General features: G+C 43.2%; 1 protein-coding gene across 8 annotated transcripts in view; it reads right to left on the reverse strand.

Annotated features, from left to right (window-relative positions):
* Nucleotides 1-20,178, reverse strand: part of MBOAT1 (membrane bound O-acyltransferase domain containing 1) — a 110,424-nt gene that overhangs the window by 25,402 nt on the left and 64,844 nt on the right. For 7 of the 8 annotated variants that reach the window (XM_044927643.2, XM_044927630.2, XM_044927616.2 and 4 more), the window contains exons 4-7: nucleotides 16,861-16,956; nucleotides 5,977-6,032; nucleotides 3,738-3,792; nucleotides 1,661-1,844 (exon numbers count right to left, since the gene is read on the reverse strand). In XM_044927643.2, the coding sequence (XP_044783578.1) occupies nucleotides 1,661-1,844; nucleotides 3,738-3,792; nucleotides 5,977-6,032; nucleotides 16,861-16,956 (391 nt within the window). The remainder of the gene's footprint in view (nucleotides 1-1,660; nucleotides 1,845-3,737; nucleotides 3,793-5,976; nucleotides 6,033-16,860; nucleotides 16,957-20,178) is intronic. The other variant, XM_025266147.3, reaches the window with a different exon arrangement.

Consider the following 20,178-nt stretch of genomic DNA (forward strand, 5'->3'; position numbering starts at 1 on the left):
CCATTTCCTTCTCCAGGGGATCTTTCCGACCCAGGGATTGAACCCGGGTCTCCTGTGTTGCACGCAGATTCTTTACCATCTGAGCCATTAGGGTAGCCCCCAAACATATGCAAAATCAGTAACATTACAGGGTGGCAATCTTGCATCAGAAAGAAAGAGCCACTGGCCACCTGGTTGGTCCTGCAGCCAGCAGAGCCAAAGAAATGAGTCTGAGTCACCAGAAAGGAGCACAGAGGCTTAATAAGGAAGGATTCTGGGCACGTGATTACATGTCTGAGCCAGGATGTGGGCAGGTAGCTTTACAAACCCTTTCCAGATGGTCTCCATGCAGTCTGCTCTGGGGTTGAGATGTACTGAGGTTTTCAGTTCCCCTGGATGGAGTCATTTTGCCCAGATCCCCTGACATCCAGGAGATGTTAGCTAACACCCAAAGAATTATAGTCCCCAACTTTATAAAAGAGACTAGTTTTATTTGTAATAGCGCCCGCCACAGGGTGGCTTGGGGTTTCAGCGCAGGAATGTTTACAAGGGGCTGAGAGCAGAGCCGGATTCCCGGCACATCACAGTAGAGCACAGCATGCTTTTCTAACTCTTCACCACTGGTGCGCGCCAGCCCCTCACATCCACGTGTCTCTGGCCAAAATGCAACTTCAGAGCTTCATGCTCTCTGTGCACAAAAATGCAAGAGTCTCCTTGGAGGGTGACGTGAAGACTCTCTGATACCATTATTTTCCAAATAATGTGACACAGAACTCCTGTGACAGACGCTGCGTGTAAGCACCCGCGGTTACTCCGATGACGCCCAGCCACTGACCTCCCTCCTAGATTCTGTCCACAAAGGTCTCTGATTCACCATCAACTGCAGAGGACCTGACTGTGTCAAACTCTCAGAAAACATATGCTTAATCAATCATTTAAATTTTCAAATACTTAATGTTGCCTGACAGTGGCATTTAAAAATATTTAAATTATCCTCAATTTCTCCCTTTCCAATGTTTCTCTTCCTTCCGTTGATTACAAATTTTTCTTAATATAGGATATCTGATCTGGATACGTTCAGCAGATTTGCAAAGTTCAATGAGTTATCCTCATGTTGATTAATTTGAGATTAATACACTTCAAATTAAAACATTATTTCAAAAAAACACCTTCAACTCTCTGCAAGTCAGTAAGATGAAACTTACTGACTATAAGGCATGCCAGTATAAAGCTGGTTTCCCTTGCCATGGTAAGGCTCTGCAATAAAAAGCACATTTATTCTGGTACCCACTCTTTCCCTCTTCACCATTTATGACATAGTATCCTTTGGCTGTCTATGAATTTCTATTCATAAAGACACATTTGAAGGTGTTAACTAGCACAATTGTAGGTACATCATAGGCAGTAAATACTGGCTGGCTGGCAAGTAGATTAATTGCTGTACTATTTCTAGCCAATGAGCTTCTGTGTGAAATAAACTCCTGTTGTGCCAACATGGAGAACTCCTGCAAATAAATACCAATGTTGATATTTTAAACAGGGGGGAAAAGTTATGGGCCAAGCTTTCTGGTAAACTGTTTGGCTTTTTAATTAGAACAATTAAAAGTGACAGTCAGCCCTGGCAGCAAAGCTCTACTTCCTAGACCTCTGGATAAATACTTGGCACTGAAGAACAACTTACAGTAGGAGAAGGTTCCGGCAGACTGTGGAAGCCTTTTTCCTTCCAGTTCACTTCCAGCAACTTCATGTGTGTGTGTCTCCCCTCAATGAAGGCTATATAATCCTTGAAATTGTTACAAGGGCCTGCTATGACGCTCATGAAGTTGAGAAGGTAGCTCACATATTCCAAGAAGGAGGGTTTTGCTCTGCGAAAATAAAGTGAAAAGTTGAAGAGTCTTCAGTCTTTGATTTTTCTTTCATATCTGCAAATACGCCCGTTGTAAAGACAGGTGCTGTCTCTCGCTTGTTAAATGCTACATGCTCTTTCTTTGTTCTGTTTCTTTAAAAACCCACCTAAGAGAGACATGTAGTTGAAAGGAAGTGAAGGAGGTGAGTGGCTCAGAGACGGCACGGCACTCTATGGCGCCCTCTGCTGGCCAACCGCAGCTCTACACGCGGAGGGCCAGATCCGCGGGACAAAGGCAGCCTTGAGGCTGGGGAACAAACATTCTTTCTGGGCAACCTCAGCTGTCTGTCCACCGGATAAAATGAAGGTAATAAACATCAGGCAGGGTGGGAACGCGGCCTAATGTGACTTGGTCGAGATGGTGTGAGATGGGAAAACTCCCTCCCAACTGCCAAAATAAATACAAAACAAATGATGGGTGGAACTGGTTTCCACTTGAAGAGGCCACACAAAACTACTGCTGTGGCAGTCTCCTGTCTGCTTTGGCCTCCGGGCATGACGTCCCGGCCAACAGACATGGGCAGTGGCAGGAAAACACTCTGCAGAGACCAGCTGTGTCTAGTGTGTTAATGGCAGGCTCAGGACCCCCTTGGTGGTCCAGCGGTTAAGACTCCGCACTTCCAATGCAGGGGGTGCGCGTCTGATCTCTGGTCCGGGAACTAGCATCCCATATGTCTCGCAACCAAAAATAAATGAAGTGCTGTGATATTGTCTGAGTAGAGTTTCATTAAAAATCGTAACGTTGGAGAGCAAAAATAAGTACCAAAGGGCATGCTCTTCTAATGACAGAGTTGTGGGGAAAGGATTCCTCACAGGGTTAGCCCTCTAGCGTTTACACCGCTATGATGCTCAGCAAAGAAGTTGGCTCATGAGACTCTTGCGGTGGTTCTGTCTCCATCACTTCCAAGTCCTGATTCCTTAATGAAGGAATGAAGCTGGGACCCTCTCTCATATATCCCGGTTATCTCCTGCTACTCCCTGGTATTCTGGTATTCATTGGAGGGACTGATGCTGAAGCTGAAACTCCAAAACTTTGGCCACCTGATGCAAAGAACTGACTCATTGGGAAAGACTGAAGGCAGGAGAAGGAGATGACCGAGGATGAGATGGTTGGATGGCATCACCAACTTGATGGACGTGAGTTTGAGCAAGCTCTGGGAGTTGGTGATGGACAGGGAAGCCTGGTGTGCTGCAGTCCATGGGGTCACAGAGTCAGACACAACTGAGCGACTAAACTGAACTCTCTGGTAGGAACTCTGCTGTGGCTGTACCACCGTCCCCCACATGCCATTTTACTGCCTTATCAGTGCTATTCTCCTCTTTACACGGCCTCCCTTCCTCTCTGATGCCCACCCCTCTCTACCTCACATAACACTGGCCAAAATCCACCTTCAAACTTTAGCTTCCTCCTTCCTCCTCTTGCCCAGCCCATATTTCTCTCTCCAACCCTGTATCTTATCTTTTTTCATGCCAGCATAATCATACTGGTGGGCACAGATAAGTGACTATTTCTTGAGGATGCCCCCCAACTCCAGATACATGCCCAATAAAAATAATTCTGGAATAAACAGAACAACCGCAGTGAAGGAGAATCCTGGGAAACTAATAAAATTACAGAGCCACTGACCCTTTAATCGAGGGAAACTATCCCACAATTACACCCAAATCCATTTAAAATGACCTATGAACAAGGTTATCGTAGCTTACCATTTATAAAAACCAAAGACAACCCAGTCTACTGATTGTCCATCAACAGTAGCTTCATTCCATAAACAATATTACATCCATATAAACAAGGAAGAGCTCTGAATACTGATGCCCAAAGGGCTCAAGAATATATCGTCAAACTTACTTTACAGCAAGTCGATGTTGCTCGCTGGAAAGATCTTCAGCCCTTCGACCTAGTCCTATGAAAAGAAACATTTAGAAATAAGAGGTTTCGAGTGAAGTAGATCACTACATCCTAAAATAGGCTGATAAAAACTCCTTTGAAAGAAATGATTCATTTTTATTTCATCAGTCATAAAGAGTCTCTGTTTTCCTTTTTTTTTTTTAAGTGCTCTGGATCAAAGAGCTGCCAATAAGTACATGAGTGAGGAGGAAAGTCTTTATAGGTTCTTAGGAAGAGGGGAGGATTCGGAGGTTACCCTTATTTAATTCACCAGTATGAACAGGGATCTACACTGCATATATTCCTTACCACGCTGTATATGTTTTCACCACTACATGAGACACACAAGCCTGCCTTTGCGGCCTGCACTTGCCTAGCTGCCACCCAGATTATGCTGGGTACACACACCTGGTACACGCTGAGAATGGAATGGAATGGGAAAGGAATAGGGGACTTTCCTCTTCCAAAGGAAAAAAAAAAAAGAAAAAAAAACAGGAAATGTAACCCTGAATGCAGGGAAAACACCAAAGAATTATCAGGAGGTTTTTCTTCTTTTAAAACGCACCCATGCCAGAACTCCCAACCAAATCTCACTTGTGCCTCCTAGAAAATGCGTACATTAACTTACAGTCAAGGAAACCAAACTGTCATCTTAAAAGCAAAAGAATTCAACTTTAAAACTGTATATTTAGCTAAGACAGATTATGGTCAACAACCACCAACACAACTCAAAAACATGCCTAAGAGAAGGCAGAGTGTTTCTGGAATTTACTTGTTCCTCCTACACACAAGAAAGAAAAAAAGGCAAATAAACATTTTGCAGCATGTAAGGGATATTCTAAAAACAAAAAACAGGGTAAACTGAGAACGCTTTAAAAAGTAAATTTAGGCAAAAAGCCTATGTATTAAAAACAAAAACAAGAAGCAATGTTGATTAAACAAAATTACACTCACTTTTTTCTAAGATCTCATCAAATAGTCCAGCTCTGGCAATCTCAGGAGGGCTTCCCTGATAGTTCAGTTGATAAAGAATCCGCCTGCAATGCAGGAGACCCGGGTTTGATTCCTGGGTCGGGAGATCTGCTGGAGAAGGCATAGGCTACCCACTCCAGCAATCTCAGAAATTAAATTGATTTTAGCTTATTGACTTATGGTGCTAGTATGAGTCTTTAACCACGATCAAATGGTTTTCAGGTACAAAAATATTGACCAACTCACTCCATTTTGTCCAGGACTTTGCCATTTAGGGCACTAAATATCTCCTGTCCTGGGAAACCTTTGGATTCTGAGCAAACTCAGATAGCTGGTCAGTGTAGAAAGACTCCATCCTCATAATAAAAGTACTCAGTTCTCTAGAGAATGACTAATCACCAAGTATGAACTGGGAATAAACAGGGTCAAAATGAAATCAAACCAGTTCTCAAGCTTTAAGTAAAAACAAGAAGACTCGCTAGTGGGGACTAAATCTTCCCAATCTGTCAACATATAAAGTTTCAACAATCGGAAACCATTTGTTAGAGCCCTAAAACCCAAAGAAGACATCCTTACTAATCGCACCTGCTTCTCTTAAGCCCATATTGAAACCTTCCTCTTGCGTGGAAATGCCACCCTCCTTTCCTGGAACCGGTAGTAACGCTGGAAATAATCACACGTTCTGGCCATTATCAGGAAGGGCCCAAGTGAAGAAAATGTTCAGTTTTTAGACAACCAGAGGATTCTTCCTCTTGCCAGCTTTTTATAGGTTCAAGCCAATCTCATTATATAATTTTCCAGGCCAAAAATAAAGGTAACTTAACTAGCCAATGCTGTTTCATCTTTTATTACCTTCTGAGCTTCTCAGAGATGAGCCCAGAGGAAAAAGGATGCCATTTCTTCTTAACAGATTTGGAAATCAAGGGCAGAGAGTACCACAAAATTAAACTGAAATTTAAAACATCATACAGCTAAACCAAAAACCCACTCTTCTTGATGCAAATATTTCAGCAAAGGCTACAGATTCAGCAATGGAATGGTAGGTCACGGCTGGGAAAGTAAAAAGCTATGATTAATCTGAGTTGCAAAAAAAAAAAATTTTTTTTTTACAAGATATAACAAGATCTGCCAGCCCTTGTCTAAACTTTAGGCTGTGTATACAGTGGAAAAGAAGAACTCTGAAGGTCAGGCTCACTCTTAGACCCAAAAGGAGGGCTGCTGTTCTCACCGTCATGAACTTGGAATGCCAAGGTTGTGATCTTCTGAGTAACAATCATCAGAGGCCTGAAAGGAAGATAGAAAATAATGAAGACTGGCCACATCGCCACGGGAGAAAATGTTTATTCCATCTCTGGCCCTGGTAGTTTCTCATCTTGACAGTTATTAAGTAAAATACAAAAACCATGGAATTCAAAACAATTTTCCCCTTCCAAATCACCTTGAATAAGTAGAACAAGTGAACAGCAAGATCACCCGGAAAAGTCTCTCTTGCCTTTTTACTCGAAGCTAAGTTCCAGAAGCAACATTGCCAGCATCTGCTGGAGCCTGTCTGAAATGCTGAAGCTTATGGTCCATCCCCGACCATAAAATGAGAACCTGAATTTTAACAAGAAATCCATGGAATTCAAATGCGCATTTAAGCGTAAGTAGCACTAGTCTGGGAAACACCCAATCCAGTGCCCTGGTTCCACCTGGATGGGTATATATTTTGGCTTCTTCATCCTAATATGGTCTAACATGGTTTGTTCTATTTAAAAGCAATTCTTCTGTGCACACGTAGTAAAGAAAAAGAAACACATTTGTAAAATGTAGCTTCCTATAAATAAAGCATTTTGTGACCTAAAATAGCAACAATCTTAATTTGAGGAGAAAAAAAAGCTTAAGAAGTGACACCCATGTCAACAAGGGTGCCAAGATAGTTCAATGGAGGCAAGAATAGTCTTTTCAGCAAATAGTGATGGGACAACTAGACAGCCACATAAAAAGCATACTGAAGTAACTAAAAATGGTTCAAAGGCCTAAATGTAAGAGCTAAAACTACAAAACTCTTACAAGAAAACACCGGCATAAATCTTCATGACCTTCAACGTGGCAACAGCCTCTTAGATATAACACCAAAAGCGCAAGCAACCAAAGGAAAAGAAAACAGATTAAATGGATGTCATTAAAACTTAAATTTTTTGTGCTTCAAAGGGCACACACCATCAAGAAAAAGTGAAAAGACATTTCACAGAATGTACAAACGTGAAAATCATACATCTGCTACGGAACCTGTACTAGACTACACAAAGGACTCTTCCGAATTAAAAAGACAAAAATAACCAGTTTAGATGGCCTGAATGGACAGTTTAGATGGCCTGAATTTAGAAGGCTCTGAATGGACATTGATCTTAAAGAAGAGATACACAAGTGGTGAATAAGCACATGAAAAGATGTTCCGCTGTCATCAGTCATCAGAGAAACGCAAATCAAAACCATGAGACACCACTTGGCAAGCACCAGGATGACCAGAATCAAAAAGACAGGTTGTTTTGGCCACAAGGCGGAGAACTGGAACGCTCATACATTGCTGGTGGGAATATTAAATGGTGCAGCTGCTTGAAAAGCAGTCTGCCAGTTTCTCAAAAGGTTAGACATAGAGTGACCATATGACCAAGCAATTCCACTCCTAGGTATGTACCCATGATGTGTCCATACATAAACTTGTACATTCAGGTTCAAAGCAACATTATTCGTAACAGCCCCAAAGGAACAACCCAAATAACCCAAATGTTACATAAATACATTTTATTTATCCATCCATCAGTTGATGGGTATTTGGATTATTCCTTTCAGGCTGTTATGAAGTGTTGCTCTGAACATATATGTACAAGTCTATGTGTAGACATATTTTTCTTTCTCATCAACTGATGGGCAAATAAAACATGATATGTTTGTCCATCCAGGGCCTCCCCAGGAGGCTCAGCAGTCAAGAATCTGCCTGCAATTCAGGAGATGTGGGTTTGATCCCTGGGCCGGGAAAATCCACTGGAGGAGGAAATAGCAACCCACTCCAGTATTCTTGCCTGTAAAATTCCCTGGACAGAGGAGCCTGGCGGGCTACAGTCCATGGGGTCACAAAGAGTCGGACATGGCTGAGCACAGCGCGCGCACGCACACACACACACACACACACACACACACACACACACGTGTCCATCCAACAGAATATTCAATAATTCAATAAAAAACAATGAAGCACTGCTAATGCTACAGTATGGATAGACCTTGAAAACATTATGCTAAGTCAAAGAAGCCAGACCCAATGGCCACATATTGTATGATTCCATTTATATAAAGTGCCTGCCGCTGCTGCTGCTGCTGCTGCTGCTAAGTCGCTTCAGTCGTGTCCGACTCTGTGCGACCCCATAGACAGCAGCCCACCAGGCTCCGCCGTCCCTGGGATTCTCCAGGCAAGAACACTGGAGTGGGTTGCCATTTCCTTCTCCAATGCATGCAAGTGAAAAGTGAAAGTGAAGTCGGCTCAGTCGTGTCCGACTCTTCGAGACCCCACGGACTGCAGCCTACCAGGTTCCTCTGCCCATGAGATTTTCCAGGCAAGAGTACTGGAGTGGGGTGCCATTGCCTTCTCCATATAAAGTGCCTAGAAGAGGCAAATCCATAGAGAAATGAAATAGATTGCTGGTTGCCTAAGACTGGGGTAAAGGGAGGAAATGAGGAGTGATAGTTAATGCATACAAGTTTCTTTGGGTAGGAGGGTGATGAAAACGTAAAATTAACCACTGTAAATAGTTAGACTCTGTAAATTTACTCTGTGTATATGCTAAAACCTGCTGAATTGTGTCCTTTAAATGGGTGAATTTTATGGTACGTGAATTATATCTCAATAAAGCTGCAGTTTGGGTTTTGCAATCATCTGGTCTAGCTCAGTACCTTTAATAGCTCTATTCTTGCCCCATAAGACAAGATAAAATCTCACCGCCCAACTACCATACCTTCCTCAAAAGTACCTCTACCATACCTTCCTTCCAAGTTTAGCCTGGTTTTCTGATCTCCATCCTCATGGCTTCTTCCTGAATTTGCCATCTCTAACCCATATGTTCTGAGGGCTCATTTACGTACAAAGCTGAGGTTTGGTCAATGTCTATGACTGCATCCTTGAGATAACCTTAGGGTGCAGCACAGCCTCTGGGCCCTGAGCTCTGGCCACGCCAGGTGTGGAAGGATGGGATGGACACAAAGCATCCTTAGGCCAAAGCTGATATGTCCACTGTACTCAGCCTCCTCTCTCTGAGGTCATTTTCTTCTTTAATTCCTCTCGTTCCCATTTCCATTTTCCATCTCTTTAAAAGCATAAACATGTAATATTTTAAACTACCAGTATAAGCTAGAAAGATACACTATTTTAAAGAGCATGTCAACAAAGGCCCTTTGAAATCTTAACACCTACATCCAACTTTATATCTCATTTGCAAAAGCCCCACTGCCAAGATTTGAAACAAGAGTCCTCACACTGTTAAAGGTGAAGAGCAGGGGAAGGGAGGGGCGGCTTGCTCTCCGGGACTGGGGCAAAATGGGAGTGGTGGACAGGGGGTCCCCAGGGTGGTCACTCTAGGGCAGCAAGACAGCTCACAGCTGACACTGATTTTGATTACACTCTTATATAGTGAAAAAAAAAAAAAAAAACCAAACTGCTTCCAGAACACGGAGGTTTGGGTCCTAAAAATAAGATACATCAAAACTTTCTGTAAGAGCAATTTGGCCTTATAGACCAATATAACCTCACAGCTCATCTTCTTGATATTCTACCAGACTTCTAACCCAGAATGTATAACAGATGCAGAGAGCTATTTATCCTGAAAGGGACTCACTCTAAGCATCACATTCCAAGTGGTTGCCAAATATGACCTTTTTTTCCCCAAAGCCTTTTTGTCCTGTAAGACTAAGTCTGAGGAATCAGTAATAGGACCTAAGCTCCCAGCCTTCTTTACACAAAGCCCAGCACAAATTTTTTTTGTATTCTGAGACACACATTCTGATGACCATGCACTTTGCAAACTTAGTTTCTATATTTCATTTAATTTATAACTTCATTTTTAAAGGGTTTATAACATTGATATATCCATAAAGAAAATGTGTCACAGAATTAGCTTGCTCTTCTCTCTACAGAAGACAGATGGATGGATAAAGAACATATGAATGATAAAGAATGAAAGGATGCCATTTACAGCAACATGGATGGACATGGACATGATCATACTAAGTGAAGTAAGTCAGAGAAACACAAATATCATATCACTTATATGTAGAATCTTAAAAACTTGATACAAATGAACTTATTTACACAACAGAAACAGACTCACAGCCTTAGAGAATGAATATGGTCACCAGTGGGGAAAATGAGGTGTCGGGGGAGGATAGATTGGGAAGGACATGTACACAATGCTATAATTAAAATAGATAAGCAACAAGGACCTGCTGTATAGCACAGGGAACTCTATTTTGTAATAACCTAAATGGGAAAATAATTTGAAAAAAGGATACATATTTATAATTGAATCACTTTGCTATACACCTGAAACTAACATTGCTCATCAAACATATTCTAACATAAAATTAAAAAAAATTTTTTAAGAAATGTAACATTTGTTTTCCTTTACCGGGGTTAGATTTAATGTATTCCACAATTAGGCACGCGTTCAGCAAAGCATTTAGTATCTATTCACGGAAACAATGGGCATGAAAAGCAGCTCTCTGAGCAAAGCATTTAGTATCTATTCACGGAAACAATGGGCATGAGAAAGCAGCTCTCTGATTGGCTGCTGGGGATGCGTAATTGATGGGCTCCAGCTACATCCTCTGGTTCCATCGCCTTGTTGGTGCTGAGCCCACACCTCCTGAGGCTGTGTCCAGTCAATGACTGAGCACAGCTGGGTACCAAGCAGGGCCCTCCAGGCCAGGTATGGTGCTCCTCAGCTGGGGATCCGAGCTCGAGGACTTATCACTGAACTCGCTGAAATATTACGAGAACTGCACTGCAGCCCAAGACCTCAGTCCCCTCCTTTCCTGTCCATCTCAGGGGTCAGACATGCATGTCCATCTGATGGCTCCCCCAGATGGAAGAACCTCCCTGTTTAGTTACCTCCATGTTTTCCCTCACAGGTATTTCACCCAACAAATCTCATACTTCTGTTCCCACCTTGGCATCCACTTCTCACAGAACCCAGACTAATAAAATGCATAATAGTAAATATCTGGATCAATGTAAATGAATAACAGTTATTGCACATGAAATCTGTACCTTTAGGTCTATGTAAGAATCATATTGTTATCATTCTTGATGAAAAAAAATCTCCCTTCTAGGGGAGCAAAACAAAGAAGCTATGGGTCAAATATTGTTACTCATCACCCAGACTATACTTTCAATAATACAGTGTTTCTGTTTGAAGTATCTGAAGAAAGTTCTAGCAACTTAAATAAGAAACAACTCACATGTGGGATCATGGGCTTATAAAACACACACTGGCAACCTGTAGGAAAGGAAATGGGGTTAGACTCCTCCTCCATTCTTACTTTCCTGTGGGTGTCAGGAACGGTGCCATACGCTCCTGCTCAGAGGATGTCCATTCTGAACACTTTTTCATTCATCGATTTATTTAAGCCAATGGGTAGGTCAGATGCCAAACTCAGACGGCACAGCTTACTGAGACGTCAGAGTTACTGACTTAGGATAAAACTCAAATAGTACCATCCATGCTGCATTTCAATCAAAAAGTAATATAACTAAGACACAGACCCCACCTATTTGCACATACTGGGCTGATCAGTCCAGTGATTGGGATTATAATAAACCGAGAGAGGAAAACATCTCCCATGGAACAATAGGGCAAATGAGCTCTCCTACCCCAGGGGGTGTGAGTGAGTGGTATTTCTAGAATGCCCAACAAGATAACCAGGAACACAAATGGCTATTGTTCCACGGGTGTAGGCTACAGTTCACCGTGATAAGCATGCATAGTGTGCATTCAACTGTATTATATTTAAATGACATTTAGAACTTATTATATAAAATTTAAAAAAAACAATAATTGAAATCACCAATAAAGACCACTCCCCAATCCTAGACAGAATCGCTGTCTTAGCAGTTATTTCCCTCCACTCTTTTTTCCCCCACACATGTCCACATTCATGAAAATGGAACCTCAAAACATGTATTTTTGTGTGTGTGGTTTTGATTTTCCATTATATTGTAAGCATTTCCAGTGTTATTAGATATTCTTTGAAGACATCATTTTAATGGATGCATATCAGTACCAGAATTTATTTTTTAGTTTTTTTGGCCACACCATGTGGCTTGTGGGATCTTAGTTCCCCAACCAGGGACTGAATCTATGACCTTAGCAGTGAGTTCATGGGGTCTGAACCACTGGACAACCAAGGAATTCCCGTTTAGTATCATAATTTAACCATTCACCTCTTTTGGACCTTTAGGATGTTTCCAATTTTGCACTATGATTGACAAGTTGCACTGTTCATAAGTTGAATACACATATGAATAAATTTTATTTCCTTCAGGTAATTCAGTTCCTAGGAATTTATAATATGACATAAACTTTTTAAAATTTCTTGCTTAAAATCTGTGGCTAAGTTGCCTTCCAGAACAGTTGCACCAATTTATACTCCCACTAGCAGCGTATAAAAGTTCTCATTTCATGATGTTTTCAAGAAAACATGAGCAACTCAAATTGCCATCCTGATGACAGAGCAATTATCTGCCTGAATCTGGCCCTGTCTGCAAAAGGATTAAGGTTCCTTCTTGCTGTTTCCCTCAGAAGAAAACTCGATTTGCACCCTTCTGTGAGCAAAAAAACAATCAGTTCACTATCACAGACTTAAAAGGAATCAAGTATCAGCTTTATTACAAGCAATTGTTGAGCTTCCCCAGGGAGAACAGTTCAATCTTCCCGTATTTTTAATAACCTGAATTCACAGAGAAAACATGGAGGGCACTGGCCCTGTGTGTGCCCATACAAATGACATCAGCATCACTAATAAAAGTGAATCTTGTGTGTCACGCTCACCATTCACACCAGCTTTGATTACTTTCAGAATGATAAAATTTCAAGCCCCAGAATAATCTGAAGTACAAGTTTATGTGCTCCCCCAAATTAGAAACACATATACATCATTGTTGGAGAAGGGAATGGCAATCCACTCCAGTATTCTTGCCTGGAGAATTCCATGGACAGAGGAGCCTGGCGGGCTCCAGTCCGTGGGGTTGCAAAGAGTTGGACACAACGGAGCAACTAACACACACACCTCATTGTAACAACACGAACATAATCCAATCTTGGTCAACTCAGGTCTGCGCTCTTGCTCTAAACAACAGTGTTAGGCACATAGGTTTGCACGCATGCTCAGAAGAGAATAGCTATCACATCAGGCTGCTGCCTTAAAACACCAAGTGTAACTTCAAATCACTGCTTGACTCCTCAACAAAATCCTAGACCAGGATTCTTAGATTCTTAGACCAACATAAACAGTAGTGTTAAATTCCATTCTGAAAGAGAACTGCTGGTTAGTTGCTTGTATGTTCATCATGAGAACTGTTTCCTATTGGGGCTTCCCTGGTAGCTCAGACAGTTAAGAATCTGATGCACGTTTGATCTCTGGGTTGGGAAGATCCCCTGGAGAAGGGAATGGCAGCCCACTCCGATATTCTTGCCTGGAAAATTCCATGGACAGAGGAGCCTGGTGGGCTACAGTCCATGAAGTCACTAAGAGTTGGACATGACTGAGCAGCTAACACAATGAGAACAGACAGTCAGAATCTCTCCTATTGACCATTTGTGATGTAAAACACTGTGTCAATTTCCGGTTAGTTTGTACCTCTCCATTTACGTTTCTGACATTACCCAAGAAGATGGATCTATATCAGTGAGGCACTGTGCATTTAGGGTGACAGGGAAAAAATAATGCTTCTGCCTAAGAATGCCCTATAATTAAAAAAAAAAAAAAGACACATATCTTCCAAGAACTGAATAAAGTATGGTCGCTTGCCAATTAGGGCTCTAAATCACCTTCAATGTACAGGAGCAGACACATTTTCGTTGTCTCCTTTCCCTAACAGAAGTGTCCTTTCTCATTCAAACAGTCTGCACTTTAATATGTAAAGAAGAGATCTCTTAACACAAGCAGACCCAAAAAATGCCAGAGGATAAACACCACATAAGGAAACATAGCACAATTTCGCCTACGCCGCTGCCAGTGGAGTGGACAGCAACTTCCATCCTCCCGTGCTGTCAAACCCCAAATCCACCCCGTTTCAAAAACGCATGACTGTCTTCCCATAATTTGCCCTCTATCCTTCTCTTTTGGTAACTTTCCGCAATTGCAATTATACTAAAAATGACGTAACAACCGTTCGAGAGTTTTACGGACAAAACCACTGGAGGAGATGTCATGAGGGCAGGGAGGAATGTGGAGAGGGAGGCATTGTGTCCTGTGTGACCAAGAGCTGGGGACTGCAGTCAGCAGATATATATATGAAATCAGAACAATGGATACTCATCTCCTAGAGCCACCATAACCTCTCACAGTTTTGGAGGTCAGAAAGGCCACAAGCAAGGTGCTGGCAGAGCTGGGTTTTTCTGAAAGCTCTGACGAAGAATGTTCCATGCTTCTCCCTAGCTGCTTGGAGCAGACGGCAAACCCTGGAGTCCCTTGGCTTGTGGCTTCATCACTCTTATCTCTGCCTCCGTCCTCACGTGGCCGCCCCTCCCCCGTGTATCTCTCTCTCTCTTGTGGACATTTTATAAGGACACCCGCCATGTGAATTTAGGGCCCATCCTAATCTAGCATGCCCTCACACTAACTAATTACACCTGCAAAGGTCCTGTTTCTAAATAAGAACATATTCTGAGGCTCCAAGTGGACACGAATTAGGGGAACGCTTGTCAAACCAGTTCATGGTGACGCACTCACATGCGGCCTCCCTACACAAACCTGAAATGGTAACTGCACATGCATTCTTCCTCAGTCTTTCCTCACCTCGTTCTCCTATAATCATGCCTGCCATCTACAGGTTCTCAGTCAGGTCTGCTGAATGGTGAACGAAGGTACCTTCCAAGGCAGAACCCAAGCCACTCCTTGGAGTGTGGATCTGATCGATGATGGCTTTGCTCTTACACAATCCCCATCCACTATCTCTGGAGTGGTTTTCTCCAACACAGATTAAGAAGGTAAGGGGAAGCAAAGATGCTTGCAAAGCAATCTTAATGCAAGATTTTCATGTTTATAATCCTGCCTCACACCCTTTTGGCTTTCTCAAATACTAGAGTATTTAACTCATTCATTTAGTGAACGCCTATGACATGCCAGGTGTTCTTCCCTGGTGGCTCAGATGGTAAAGTGTCTGCCTCCAATGCAGGAGACCCGGGTTCAATCCCTGGGTTGAGAAGATCTCCTGGAGAAGGAAATGGCAACCCACGCCAGTATTCTTGCCTGGAGAATCCCATGGATGGAGGAACCTGGTAGGCTACACAGTCCATGGGGTCGCAAAGAGTCGGACACGACTGAACGACTTCCCTTTCACTATGACAGACCAGAAGCTCTTCTAAGTATGGGGAACGGGGGACACAGTTCTGGGGTTAAACCAAAAAAACTGAAGTTTGTTGATTAAATTCTAAGGAGAGTTATGACCACCATTTTGAAATTACTTTTAATGCTATAACTTTGCGACTGTGTTGCTAATCTTCGTTGCTCCCACGTTTTCCATATTTTGCTAGCCATACACATCATTGAAAAAAACAGAAAGAAGTTTGTGAATCTGTTTCAGGAAAACTGAAAAATAGTGGTCCATAATCTGCAAGGAAAGGAATAAAGAAAGGATGGAACTCAAAGAGAAAAAGGCAAAACCCAGAGGACTGAGGGTAAGAGGAACTTATGCCCAGAAAGCCAGTCTGAGACCAAACTAGGGTTGTGGAAGTTTCAAGGCAACAGTTTTTGTGTTCCAGGCAACACTTCGCCTCCTGAAGTCTCGTCACAATGGGAGAGTTTAGTTGCACAACCTGGGAAGTTCATACAAATGAGTGGTAAGTTGTAGCCCTTATTTCATTGATTAATCTCTACCAACTCAGCCCATGAAAGGCAGGTCAACCTGAGGGCAGAACCCAGGCTCTCCCTGACCTCAGGCTGCCTGTGTAGATGAGAAGCGAACTTCTAAGGAAGTGACGTGGAAAATACATGACGTGTGAGGAGGAGGATCTCTCCTTTAGTTCCTCAAGATTTGCAAAAAGCTGTTCCTGAAAGAGCATCAACAGAGCACAAATTGCTCACTGATTCACCATCACCTTCACCAGGCGACCCTCTAGGAGAGGGGGTGGCCCCCCGGGTGAAGGCCGCGGTGACAGACAAAATTTTACAAGAAGGAAGGAGACCCCTGCTATGTTGCCAGAAGTCTGGGGGAGTTGGGGAGGGGACCTGGGAAGAAGGCCAGAGCAGCCAGGGGGCACTCAATGGGGCTCACGGAGCAGCTGTTGGATTGGCCAAAAAGTTCATCTGGCTTTTCCGTAGCAGCACATGGAAAAATCCGAACGAACTTTTTGGCCAACCCAATGTTTATCAGCTCCTATGGAAGAATTTTGTGTTATTAACGAGTAAGAGATAAAACACCAACTCTGTATTTGGTGTTTTAGAATACGGGTTGGCAGACTTTTCTGTACAGGGCATGATAGGAAATATTTTGGCTTCTGTAAGGTCATATGGTTTCTGTCATAACTACTCAGCGCTACCACCGTAGTGCAAAAAAGCAGCCGCAGATAACAAATACATGAGTAAGTGCCTGGGCATGTTCCAATATAACTACAGAATCAAGTGGCAGCCCACACAGAGCCCACGGCATGTGGTTGGTGACCCCTGCCTTACGAAACGGCAGAGCTCACCATCCTATGGAGCAATCAAATCACCGCCCTCAACCTCACGTGCGCCATCTCACCAAATGATTTAACCAAGTCACTGATGACTCATACCTGTGTTCTCGATCTTTACAGACCCCAGGGGACTGAGTCAAAGTCAGCCACCCAACCACCCCAACGCAAATGAAGATACTCACCCAGAAAAATCTGTAGTGAGAATTCCGTAGTGGAAGATGTAGATTCGACTGATGTGGCAGATTGTAAGGTAGCCCATTGCTACAAAAAAGGAGTATCTAGAACCAAAAAAAAAAAACCACCGAGGATCAGATCATTGTGCATGCAGTCAATCGACTTTCTCTTCTCTCCCTCACCCGCCACATGCGATTAGCCACAATGTCCTACCTGGTCCACCTCCCTCCCAGCACATCCCTGCTCCTCACTTGCACATGCACGGCTCTCAGCCCTTCATCTTTCCTCATCTGGACCACTGCAGTCGTTCTCAACTGGGGCAGCATGATGGAATCACCTGGGGAGTAACTGGCCCCACCCCCGGATATTCTAATTTCATTGATAAGGGATACATGTGGCAGGTGTCACTACAACGTGCAGCCAGAGCTGGGAACCGCGGACCTGTAAGGTCCTGCACTCAGAGCCTCCTCTTCACAAACCATCCTGTTTACACAGTGATCTTCCTAAAATATAAATCATCCTGTTGCCAACCACTCCCTTCCTGAAACACTTTGTTCCCTTGGCTTCCATTCTCCTTGTTTCCTTCCCAGCTCTCTGGTCAGTTCTTCCAAGGCTCTTGCTCAGCCTATCTTCCTCCCTCTACTCCTTAGGCGTCAGCAGTCCCAGTGCTCTGCTCAGAACCCTCCCTGCTGATGCCTGAGGCTTCAATTTCCACCTTCTCCTGTTCACTCCCTGGCCTCCTTCAGAGGATCATCCTAAGGTATAAACCAGCAATGTACACACACACACACACACGCATGCATGCCATTAAGAACATTCATCAACTTACATATAAAGATATGTGATCATCTGATTAACCACTGTCTCCCTTACAAGCCGGAAAGCCCCATGAGAGTAAGGATGGTCATGTGTGTTTCATTCAGTACTAGCTGAGACTGTCGCCAGTGTTGAATGAACACACAATAAATGAATGTTTCTTGACTTAAAAGCCACAGGGTTCAACCCTGGTTCAGGAAGACCCCACCTTCCCTGGGGCAACCAAGCCCACAGCTACTGAAGCCCATATGCCCTAGAGCCTGTACTCCACAACCAGAGACACTGTGGCAATGAGAAGTCCATGCACCCCAACTAGAGAGTAACCCCCACTGTCTGCAATGAGAGAAAGCCTGGACATGGCAACAAAGACCCAGCGCAGCCATAGATAGATAAATAAAGCCGTTTAAAAAAGAGTTTTGCTCCTCCACCCCACGCCTCCTCCCTACTGTCGAATCACATCAAAACTCCTGAGTACAGCATTCCAGCTGCTGCACATGCTAAGCTCTACCTTAACAGTTCCTTTTTGGATCACCTCCAGCCATGTTCCATGTCCATCATGTGCTAAACCACACCGGACTGCTCCCTTCCAATTAAATCCTGAATTTTCAGGCCAGATTTCCTTCTCCTTCCTCTGCCTGCAACTCTTTGCTCCCTCCTATGGTCTGTCTGGACACAAATTATCGGATTATCAGTTCAGTTCAGTCGCTCAGTCATGTCCGACTCTTTGCGACCCCATGAATCGCAGCACGCCAGGCCTCCCTGTCCATCACTACCTCCCGGAGTTCACTCAAACTCATGTCCATCGAGTCAATGATGCCATCCAGCCATCTCATCCTCTGTTGTCCCCTTCTCCTCCCGCCCCCCATCCCTCCCAGCATCAGGGTCTTTTCCAATGAGTCAACTCTTCACATGAGGTGGCCAAAGTACTGAAGTTTCAGCTTCAGCATCAGTCCTTCCAATGAACACCCAGGAGTGATCTCCTTCAGAATGGATTGGTTGGATCTCCTTGCAGTCCAAGGGACTCTCAAGAGCCTTCTCCAACACGACACTTCAAAACCATCAATTCTTTGGCGCTCAAATTTCTTCACAGTCCAACTCTCACATCCATATATGATCACTGGAAAAACCACAGCCTTGACTAGACGGACCTTTGTTGGCAAAGTAATGTCTCTGCTTTTGAATATGCTATCTAGGTTGGTCATAACTTTCCTTCCAAGGAGTAAGCCTCTTTTAATTTCATAGCTGCAATCACCATCTGCAGTGATTTTGGAGCCCCCCAAAATAAAGTCTGACACTGTTTCCACTGTTTCCCCATCTATTTCTCATGAAGTGATGGGACCGGATGCCATGATCTTCATTTTCTGAATGTTGAGCTTTAAGCCAACTTTTTCACTCTCCTCTTTCACTTTCATCAAGAGGCTTTTTAGTTCCTCTTCACTTTCTGCCATAAAGGGTGGTGTCATCTGCATATCTGAGGTTATTGATATTTTTCCCAGCAATCTTGATTCCAGCTTGTTTTTCTTCCAGCCCAGCGTTTCTCATGATGTACTCTGCATATAAGTTAAATAAGCAGGGTGACAATATACAGCCTTGATGTACTCTTTTTCCTATTTGGAACCAATCTGTTGTTCCATGTCCAGTTCTAACTGTTGCTTCCTGACCTGCATATAGGTTTCTCAAGAGGCAGGTCAGGTGGTCTGGTATTCCCATCTCTTTCAGAATTTTCCAGTTTTTTCCAGAATTTTCCAGTTTCCTGTGTGTGATTGTGGTCCACACGGTCAGAGGATTTGGCATAGTCAATAAAGCAGAAATAGATGTTTTTCTGGAACTCTCTTGCTTTTTCGATGATCCAGCATATGTGGGCAATTTGATCTCTGGTTCCTCTGCCTTTTCTAAAACCAGCTTGAACATCAGGAAGTTCACGGTTCACATATTGCTGAAGCCTGGGTTGGAGAATTTTGAGTATTACTTTACTAGCATGTGAGATGAGTGCAATTGTGCGGTACTTTGAGCATTCTTTGGCATTGCCTTTCTTTGGGACTGGAATGAAAATGGACCTTTTCCAGTCCTGTGGCCACTGCTGAGTTTTCCAAATTTGCTGGCATATTGAGTGCAGCACTTTCACAGCATCATCTTCCAGGATTTGAAATAGCTCAACTGGAATTCCATTACCTCCACTAGCTTTGTTTGTAGTGATGCTTTCTAAGGCCCACTTGACTTCACATTCCAGGATGTCTGGCTCTAGGTCAGTGATCACACCATCGTGATTATCTGGGTCATGAAGATTTTTTTTGTACAGTTCTTCTGTGTATTCTTGCCACCTCTTCTTAATATCTTCTGCTTCTGTTAGGTCCATAAGATTTCTGTCCTTTATTGAGCCCATCTTTGCATGAAATGTTCCCTTGGTATCTCTAATTTTCTTGAAGAGATCTCTCGTCTTTCCCATTCTGTTGTTTTCCTCTATTTCTTTACATTAATCGCTGAGGAAAGCTTTCTTATCTCTCCTTGCT

This window comes from Bubalus bubalis, chromosome 2 (genome assembly GCF_019923935.1).
Source record: "Bubalus bubalis isolate 160015118507 breed Murrah chromosome 2, NDDB_SH_1, whole genome shotgun sequence".
NCBI lineage: Eukaryota > Metazoa > Chordata > Mammalia > Artiodactyla > Bovidae > Bubalus > Bubalus bubalis.